Source organism: Mycetomoellerius zeteki, unplaced genomic scaffold (assembly GCF_001594055.1).
Source record: "Mycetomoellerius zeteki isolate Tzet28-1 unplaced genomic scaffold, Tzet1.0 scaffold244, whole genome shotgun sequence".
Lineage (NCBI taxonomy): Eukaryota > Metazoa > Arthropoda > Insecta > Hymenoptera > Formicidae > Mycetomoellerius > Mycetomoellerius zeteki.
In genome coordinates, this window is record NW_017257221.1 from 170,931 (window position 1) to 181,425 (window position 10,495).

The window sequence follows — 10,495 nt, forward strand, 5'->3', positions numbered from 1 at the left end:
TGCATAATACACAGTGGTTGCGGCACAGACAGGAAGGAAGCGCAGCCAACCGCAAAGCCCGCGGGGTCTGAGAGAGGTGCATACGTAATTGCGGGGCCACGCGGGAGGCTCTCTTTTCTCTCTCTATATCTCTTTTGCTTTCTATCTCTTTTGTAAGTTAAGTCTTGGTCCCTTCTTCGCCATGCTCCTTGTCTCTTCCCCGCCGTGCGCGATCCCTCGTCGTCGTTGACGATGACGATGACGATGACGACGACGACGACGGAGAAGAGTGTTCGGACCGGAATCGGTACGACGAACGTGGCCGGTCAGCGGCGTCGCGTCGGTTCGCGCGCGTTGCTCCGGTGTGCAAAATGTGTGCAACCGCGGCACACACCGACCGACCGGCGCCATCTTGCGCAAATGCACACGCCAGCTGAAGGCGGAGCCTCTTCCGAAGGGTCTCTCCGTCGCTCTCTCACGTCGTTTCTCTATCACTCACTCTCTCTCTCTCTCTCTCTCTCTCTCTCTCTCTCTCTCTCTCTCTCTCCCCTCTTCCCTCCCACTCTCTATCTCTCTTTCTCTTTCTCTCCGTCTAGTTCATCGTAGCAGATGCAGCTTCACCGCGATCAATCTTCCTCCTCGTCGCCGCGTTTCGTTCCCTCCGTAGTCTCCTCTCACCTCAGACACAGACATAGTGTGACTCCTCCGCTCTCTGCGGTAGCTCCGCATCTCGGTATATCGTCCGCCTCCGATTCCTCCGTGTTTCGAGAATTTAAGGTAGATTTTAGGACCGATTCTATCAACGCCGATTAATTCTCACCGATGTTTAAACAATATTCTCTCTCCAAGCTATATATTGTAGATAATAAGTGAGAAATAATCTTTGAAAAATATCTTGTTCCATCAGAATGGCAAAGAGTTCGCGACTAACGCGGTCGAGCTTTGACTTCAACATCGAACACTTCGCGAAACGGGAATTCAATTTCGTGGAATGAATTTCTACTTACATTCTCTTAGGCCACATATTTTTCGCCTGGGTACACTTACTCGGGCGCCTTTTGCGATCGAAAGAGAAAGAAAGAAAGAAAGAGAGAGAGAGGGAGTTTGATCGGATGGGAGGATACGGGGTGAAATTGCATGTTATTACGCGAAAGCTGCTGGGGGCGCCCGACATGAAATGAGACGTTATTTTCTACGGGAATTTCGTGCACGTACCGGGATTATATTATAAGGCGCGCGCGAGCTCCTGCAGCAACGGGGGGCGACTCCTTACCCGTGGGATACTTTCGGGGCAAAAACTGGTCCCTGCGATCCTTCCAGTGTCGCGGATCTCCTAACGAAAGTCATTCGCGCGAGAATCGTTAACGAGTTATTCCGCGGAGATTGCGTGCGTTTCGCCGTCGTTGTTACGGGCGATAATTGGACCTCGCTAACCGCGAGGATAATGACGAGCGAGTTTCCATCGGAGAATCTCTCTTTCGACGGAAAATGGAATTCAGCGGAGCGACTCCTCGTCCTTGTCGACATTCGCGATAACAATGCTTATCGCACACGAGCGTGCGCGCGCGCGCGCGCGTTCACGGTAACGAGGTTGCCACGCAAAAATAACGCGTGGCGGATGTTTTGCAACCTAGGCGATATTTAAGCGTATCGTCTCTTATTAGCGATACTAATTGGAACTACACTCATTGGAGGAGTCTGGCACTTAAAAAAAAATTACAATCTTATCCACATCGAGATTCCGTGATCTTTCCTTACCCCATTTCTACTCATATTTTCTGCTTATAACAATACAAATAAAAATATTACACTATTCGATCATTTTAAGCCTGAGACACAATTGAAAAGCACAGACAACACGAACAAGGAATAACAGAGATTTTAATTTATTAGAAACCGTGTATTTAGAAATGTGTTTGTTGAAAAAAAAGAGATTATCTGCTCAGGTTTATCATTAATTACTTATCGTAAAATATTTTATAACTTTTCCTTTTCCAGACAAAATTTCATGATTTTCTCTGACTTTCAATAATATTTTTAAATTTTTTGTATTTTTTTTTCGTCTTGATCTAAAAACCCACAAATATTTTGTTAAGGGAGCAACAATTTAACATAGCCATAGAATGTTGCTGACACTGCTTCCATTTTTAATTAAGTTGGTAGTATTCCAAAGCTGCGTAGGTATGATATACGCATCAAACTTCTTTAAAGTCAGGAATTTTAATTTTTTAGAAAATTTTCTATTTCCTGATTTTGTCTTGATTTCTCTGATCATTTTTCATTTCCCCGATTTCCAATTTTGTGACAATCCTGCTATTCAATTTTGTATCAGGCTTTAAGCTTGCCACATTTCGACGCAAATCATTCGCTATAAAATATATTTTCCAAGAGGAATTCTTTTCATCAGACGATAATGAACTGGCGCTTTACAGATCCGCGTTACGAAATAAGTCTTAATTCTCCGGGCAAGTAATTAATTACTATCTCATGGTAATGAAGCAGGCGTTAGCTCGAAGACTCCCTTCCTCGCCTCGGAAACGCTCGAGATACGCCCGGTAATTTTCAACAGGATCGCTCCGGGATATTTCTTCATTAATAAAATCAACGCGGTAACGACTCTGGTCGCGCCTGAATCTCACTGCATCTCGATTTCGCGTCTCTTTTGAATCCCGACGGCGGATCCGGGACGGGACACGACGGCGTCGAAGGCAAATGGCCGGGAAATAAAGCGCGCTTCCTGATACGATACGACGAGTCGTCCTTTCAGATGAACCCGCCGGTGCTTTGAATCCTTTTGACTCTTTGAGATCGTCTCTTTCGCGCTCTCTCTTTGTGTCTTTCGTGTCTCGCACAAAAGTGAAGTGTGAGCGTCTGCGCGCGCTCTTTCGGGCGTGGTTAATTATTTGGAGTACTCGCTTTTGTGTGTGATATAAACGAGCAAAAGGGAGGGAGGGAGGGAGAGAGAGAGAGAGAGAGAGAGAGAGAGAGAGAGAGATCTCGCACCGTGTCCGTTCACGAGATAAACACAGATATTTGCGAGGACGAAGTTTTACGCTGGCGTATGTTAGCACGCATTTGCAAATTATTCGTTATCTGGAGAATATAAGCTTCCCGGGAGTTTTTTTTTTATGGAAATACTCCCCTCACCTCGGAATATATTTCGCTAAAGCCGATGGAAAGAAATGCAGGGGGCAATAATGATAAGCGAACCGTGTTACTTTATCTACACCTATTTACTTCGTTTGGGGAATAATCATGATATTTTGCTATTATGTAGGTTAAAAATAACCGCTAAAAGATAAGTATAGGAAATAGATAGTGAACATAAATAAGCGCATAAAACAGAACATGAAAATAAACTGAGAAACTCAATGACCAATTTGCTCGTCTGTTCTATATTCGACAATTGCAATAAAAGAAACTAAACATTTAACGGTTAAACAATTGCATCACATTCTATGGTTCTGACAATATTATTATGCTTCTCGTAGAGTAAACGGTTCCGCTTTAATGTATTACCACATTACTAATGATATCTTTCATCTTAATAGTCGTCATAAGATACAAATCAAACTGAATTACATAAATCAAATTACAAAGAAAGTATAAGAACAAAGAAATTGATCATAATTAGTAGAATATATTTACGATTTTAAAGATGCATCGTCGTTGTTTTCTCTATTGAATTTATCGTTTTTTGTTTGTCGAAAAATGATTTTCGCGGTTTTCACATTTGGCTTTGATCTTCGTTCGCAACCGTGGCAACAGGAATGTAAATCGGCGCGATTGAATTGCATATTGGTTATGTAATAGTCACCAGTTTCCGTGAGACGGTTTTTTCACGATGCAAAAAAGAGAGGGGGAGAAAAAAACGAAAAGAAAAAAAACTGCACGCTGACAATGTTCCGCAGGTGCGCCGTGAACTCGATTTATTTCCGACTCGTCGTTAGCTCTTAGCTCCGCGACGACGGTATCGATTATCATATTAATTTATTACGGAATGTCGCCTGTTCTCGACAAGTAACACGGGATACTCGCGACACGCATACTCGCTGAAACGCGTGGGCGTGGACGCGGTCGCACCTGAATCATCCACGCTCGGCTCGAGCGATCGAGTAAGCGATTAATCGAACCGATCTTGATCGCTCCTTAGGCGTGGGTCGTCTCTGACGTTATCGCGCGTATCGCTTGCTCCGTGACGAGCGAATTTAAAGTACGCTAAAGTAAGAGAGAACGGAGTCCGAGCCCCGAAATGATCGGCCCGATCGCTCGGAGCGATCTTATTAAATCCCGAGCGATGGGATACAAACTTGCGTGGCCCGTGGCGCGACCCGTTTTTTTTTTGCGGACAAAAAATTTACAAATATCACCAGCAATTTTACGACGATCGGATGTACGCTGTGGCGTATTGCCGTTGAAAAAAAATACAAATGTATATACATTTAGGAGACCGAGTGCGTTATCTGTATAGTCGTGTCGATTTCGTTCGCGCGATATAACAGTGACCATATCCATGGATTTTTCATGAATATTCATGATACGCTGAATGGCGTTATACCGTGCAAAAACCCTCCGGTTATTATCTAGGAATCAGTCGATCGGATAATATCGCGAGAAGCGAAGCCATATCTGGAATTTAACGATGCGACTAACAGTGGAGCAAAGCAGAAAATATATTTTCTGAGCGGCTTTACCCGTCCCGAGCCTCGAAAGCGGTCTGCGATTTCCCATTCTCCTCAGCTTTCCGATTGACTTAGTCGTGAGTTGAAATTTGATACGTTAGAATAGAACAGATTGCGGAGAAAATCGATATTGTTAGCATAATGTCATCGTTAATATACGGCAGACTGTATTCGTTGTACCATGGATACCGTAGACTTCCTTTTGGACCTGGTATTTTTTGGTCCGATCGAAGGACAATCCTGCTTTAATAGCACAAAAACGGATTCGTGATTGAGAAAGAAAGCCGGCGGAATATTAGATGGGATCCGTTTTTCAATGAACGCCTTGCTAATGGACGCTCGAAAAAACTCTTCGAGATCTACGTAGCGCAATAATAAAAAGATTCGCCCGCGTCTTCCTTTTTCCTTCTGTTTCAACAAATGACGTTACTTTATTGTGACATGCTGCCAAGTTTTTGACTAGCGCTGAACAGCGCGATCATCGTGGAACGATTTATGGAGCGCGATTATTGCGCGTGTGAAAACTGGCGGCTGGGTTCATAAAAGCAAAGCCACGAGAGTGAATGGAAACGTTATTCTGGAGGATCCATGGCTCGACGTGGCTCTCGTGAAGCGAGGAAATTATATCCGTCGAAAATATATAGCTGCCGCTTACAGCAAACGTAATTTACGACGTTGTTTTAATCGGTGATCTTTTAATAAGGGTTGCATTCCTATTTCGCGTTTGTATCTTCGAGAAATTTAAACGATACTGAACGTTATGAGCTCTTTACAGTAAGATATTACCTAAGCTTTAAGCCGTAAAAAACTGACCAATCATAGTTGAATGTGGGAAGAATAATCGACAAATCATGGTTGATTATTCTTCTCATATTCGACTGTGATTATCATCAGTTTCTTACAGCTTAAGACTTAAGAGGACGCTGGAGTCGAACTTGATTGATGTCGATAGTACAGTTTAATTCCAAATTAAAAATGTCGATAATAGTGACATCTTTAATTCATTTCTCACATTATTATTCTGTTTCACTCAAACGCATGCATTTGTCCTTATCTAACATGTTACAACTCCATGTCTTGCAAGATCAAGCATCTTCTACTAGACACAATTACTGCTTTGTTTACTATTCTGAGTCTTCGCTAAGCATACGTATACACGTAATTTGCAAATCAATACAAATCTTTTTGTTAAGCTTTTAATTTTATAAACTCAGTATTATTCGTTCACGTAATCCGACGAGTGATGCAATGTCGTTTTGTCCACACGAGTTATAAAATTTTTGTATTAAAGAAACATCTACGTCAGCTCTACGAGTTGAAAAAAAAATGTAAGTTTTTAATTTTTTTTCGATTTTAATATAAAGTCTACTGCCCCACTTCCTAACTTTGCGTCTACTTTAGTAAAAGGCTTTTTGATTCCGTTCAATCAATTCAGAGATTTTTATACGACTGTAATGTCTCGATAATTTGGACCCTCCAGCATCCCTTTAAAACTTATAGGTAATAGCTTATTATAGACAGCCTAATATTGTTCTCGATGATTACTTCATTGATCAATTAGCGAGTAATATTAGCATATCAGGACAAAGACGACACAGGCGAAGATAATGGAAGTGAATGAAACGGAAGAGCAGCATGCCGCAAGGGGGACAGCCAGCCGACAAAAAGTCTCGTGAAATCCTGTAAAAACGGAGTTGCGACGAGGGAAGCGTACACGAAGAGGAGGGTCGGAAAGAGCGATAAATATCGCTCAGCATGGAAGTTTTTATTGCGTCGAAAGTGCGAAGTGTTCTTCTCTGTCTGCGCATTTCTCGTCGCTACCACTCCGTCTTTATCTTCGATTCCCATCTTGCTCGTCGCGACGATCAGAATGACTCTGACATGAGACGACTGACTTTGAGTTCCGTTAGTAGATATTTTATCTAAAACTATTACAATCTGTTAAGCCTTGTGTCTACGATACTAGAAATTGGTCAGAGATCTTGATGAAGAAAGAATTGAGCAAACGCATTGATCACGTCACCGAATTGTTTAAATATAATTTATTCTTTTTGTCCGAAATCTCGGACTGATTTCTAACAACACAAAGCTTTAAGTCTGTTCGTGTTGCTTGAAATCTCAAACATTGTTATTAAAACGAGATAAGTATATACATATTTAGACGTTGAAAAAAAAAAAGAGAAAGTGAAGATTTCGCAAAAAATGCATGCAACGTGAACAGAAATATCAATAATGATAATGCTCGGATGTGTCTTGGATAATTAGAGAAAATGAAATCACGTTAGCATGCTATTATCGTTATAAAAAGTAACATACAGAGATTGCATAACGTTATTAGGATGAATATCAAGGTATAATGAAATAGTTGAGGATTCGAAAGCTGTACGTAGAGCTTGTTTACTTTTCATTGCGGCTGCGCCGCGATGCAGCGGATCCAATTACAGACAGGCCATCGTTGGCTCCGATTAATTACAGAGCCGCAGCTGCTCATCTCGCCGCTCGCTGTATTCGTAATATTGTGTTTCGCGCTTCTCTAAATTTAGACAGCGTCTTTCGGCAGATGCCGCCGCCATTTGCAATGCGCGATATGCCAACGAGCGTTTCGTTTATATCTCATCAGAAGTGCTTTTAAGCTACAGATAACCAATTTGCAATTGTATTAAAAACCAGGAAATTTTTATTCCATGTTATTTGTGTGTGTTCCAAGTACATTTGCGATGGAAATGCGATTTTGAAAGTTCCTTTCCCGACGTTTATGCGAAATGTGGGAGTTCTCGTAACGCGGACGTGAGCTCGGAGTTCAAAATTAATGTCCATAATTCGAGAGATAGTCAGAAGACACAGGGTGGGAGACAAGACGAAGCGCGGTTTGGCAAAACATCATCTTGTTATCAGCGTATGCCGTGAAGGTGGTGGAGCGGGCGTTGTTAGCAAGAACGAACTCGATATATCGATCGGCCACTTGGGCCAAGTAAGCAGGTTTGCATGCGTCGCATGCACGTTTTGGTATTCGCTGGCAACAATGTGCATCCGCAAATTTGCACGGATATTAAGAACGCTGCACTTTCCTGGCTGACGGCGAAAGATGGGGATCGGTTAATTAGTCGTCGTGGTCGTCGTTGTCGTGATTGTCGTCGTTATTGTTGTCGTAAGATAATAACCGAAGCTAATTAATTTGATGCGTTATGAGCTCTGTACCGCCATTAATGACGAGAGGTGACCGTATCGTCGCAGGATGGCCGTAATTGCTCATTCATTTTTGTCCCGCAAATATAACTCTAATTTTAGACATCGTAACCACGCCAGATTTTTTGGCTGTTAATTATCTTCTCATTAAAGTAATATAACCGTTTTTACAGTGGCATATTTATTCTCTAAATTCTTTGGAGTGGAATCTTATTCTAAAGAGTAAAAATTAAGTTAGTTTTGAAAAAGAGAGAGAGAGAGAGAGAGAGAGAGAGAGAGAGAGAGAGAGAGAGTAACTCAATTTTCAATCTTTAATAGGCTTTTTTCAATAAACCATTATCTAGCTCTTTAAGTTTTAAGCCGTAAAAAATTAATCAATTACAGTTGACTATTCTTCTCAAATTTGATTGCAGTAATTAGCCGATTTTTTATGGTTTGTGACTTAAAGCTTAGATAATGGTTTATTGTTTATATATAAGAAACTCTCTAAGAATGAGGCTTTACTTTTTAGAGTGACAATTTACTCTAAAAGTTTTAGAATATATGTTAGCGTGCGAGTTTCATAGCCATCCCAATTAAAAAAAAAAAAATTCAGTTTCGATTTAAAATATATTATATTGGGCTCCGATGCGATTTTACATTCTTCTGTACGTAATAATCCGTACGTAAAAAAACGGAAAATGCGAGTCTAAAACAAAACTATTAACGAGAATAAAAAAAGTTACCGGTAATATCGCAAATCATTCGCTCGCGCGACTTCCACATGCGACACGCGGTCTAATTCGAACTCGGAGCGCAATTAGCGTCAGGCGAGCAGCACCATTTCTCGATCCGACATTTACATAGCGCTCTTTCTTGTCGATAAACACGATAAAACGGACGAACGCGCGTCGTCTAGCCGGTACGCATACATAACGCGATCTCTCGTTGGCGTGACATCACGCTGATGGACACGCTTCTAGTGCTGTATAACGAAATTAAGATTGCTAATGAAGAATTAATTACGCGTGGGTAAGTTCAGTGCCTTATCGTGTATAAAGCGAATCATGATGGCTTCAAACTCGATCGAAGAATGATACACGTCGTTCGTTGTAAAGACAAGAGGAAGAAGGGCCATAATACCGCGTACCAAGCGAGTGGGCCTCGCACTTAATTAAGACGTCTGCCGCAATTAGACCTTTACGATCGGTATAAAATCCGATCATTCCGAGCACGCACGTGAATCAGGTTTCTTCCTTCTCGTGACGGTTGTTGCTACGACAGCATCTATACTCCACGTGGCTACCATTTTCAGATAAAGTGATTCCCGAGCGAAGTACGATCGCACTCTCGCACACAAACGAATCACAAGACATTTGCTCAAGCTCTTCATGGAAAAGTTTTTAAAAATATTTATGGCAGATCGCAGCGGCAATGAAACTTGCTTTAATAGCTGGAACAATCAATGCCTTAAATGCAGGACTTATTTTTATTCCCCTTTACTTTAAGAACAAAAAGTTCCATTGTGAAATATACTACTCGTCTGTATCGTAACATGTAATGATTTCGCCAGTGATGTCAGGATATTAAACTTTGTGATGAGAATTTATTTAATTAGATATTAACCCGTAATTCTGGGGTTTTTCCTCATTTTAAATAGTAATGATTTGAAATAATTTTATGTTTTATCTTGATTTCACAGTTTTGAATTTGAACAATAAAACTAATAAAAACTTTACTAAGTCCAAGGATCCATATGTTCCTTAGCGTCAAAAAATATGTTCCTGATACAGATTGAACGACGATACAATTCACATATAGATAATTATTTATTCGCATTTACATGTGCATTACATTATCCCATCTAACATTCCACGTTTCGTTTGCTTTTCAGCGAGGATGTCGAGCAGCGGCGTGTCGAGCGGTCCAGTGAGCCAAGTTTGCCGGCCGCACTTCCACAGCTCGGTTCTCCATCCGTGGCTCTCCGGCAGCAGCGCGGACACCTCGAAGACACCCTGGGGATTCCCCGCGACGACGACGACCACGGGCGGCGCTGTGAACGACGAGAAGCCGCAGAGTCCCCTGGGATCCTCGCTGCCGCCTACCACCGGAAGTTTGTCGAGTCACGGTGGCGGCGGTCACCATCTCTTCTCCTTTCCGCCGACACCGCCCAAGGACGCTACGCCTGATAGCATAACCGCCAGCACGACCTCCAGCACGAATAACAACTCCACGAGCGCCAATAACAATAATAGCGGTAATCCTCTCTCCGGGTTGGGCGGTGGTACTACCAGCGAGTATCAAGCGGCGGTCGCTCACGCGGCGGTAATGGGCGCGTTTATGCACCATCAAGACGCGCTAGGCGCATCCGGTGCGAGCTCGTGCGACATCAAGCCGACGGTGATGCTTGGGCACCATCACGGAGCGCCCTCGCCGCCACATCAGCAACACAACGGTTCCAACAACGGCGGCAATGGTCCTGGCGGCACGAACGGCTCATCCGCCGGCCAGGTGAAGCAACGAGAAGGTAATAACCAATCTGGCAATGTGACGGGCAACCAACAGGCGAGTGCCACGCAACAGCAGCAACAACAGCAACAGGACGCGTATCAGAGCAACAACGGTGTGCCGGCCGGCGGCGGCGGTGGTGGCGGTGGTGGTGGCGGCGG

General features: G+C 42.9%; 1 protein-coding gene across 5 annotated transcripts in view; it reads left to right on the plus strand.

Moving 5' to 3' along the window:
- The window catches only part of LOC108723551 (GATA-binding factor C), a 93,847-nt gene that overhangs the window by 13,748 nt on the left and 69,604 nt on the right, over nucleotides 1-10,495 (plus strand). For all 5 annotated transcript variants that reach the window (XM_018449384.1, XM_018449389.1, XM_018449388.1 and 2 more), the window contains exon 3: nucleotides 9,721-10,353. In XM_018449384.1, the coding sequence (XP_018304886.1) occupies nucleotides 9,721-10,353 (633 nt within the window). The remainder of the gene's footprint in view (nucleotides 1-9,720; nucleotides 10,354-10,495) is intronic.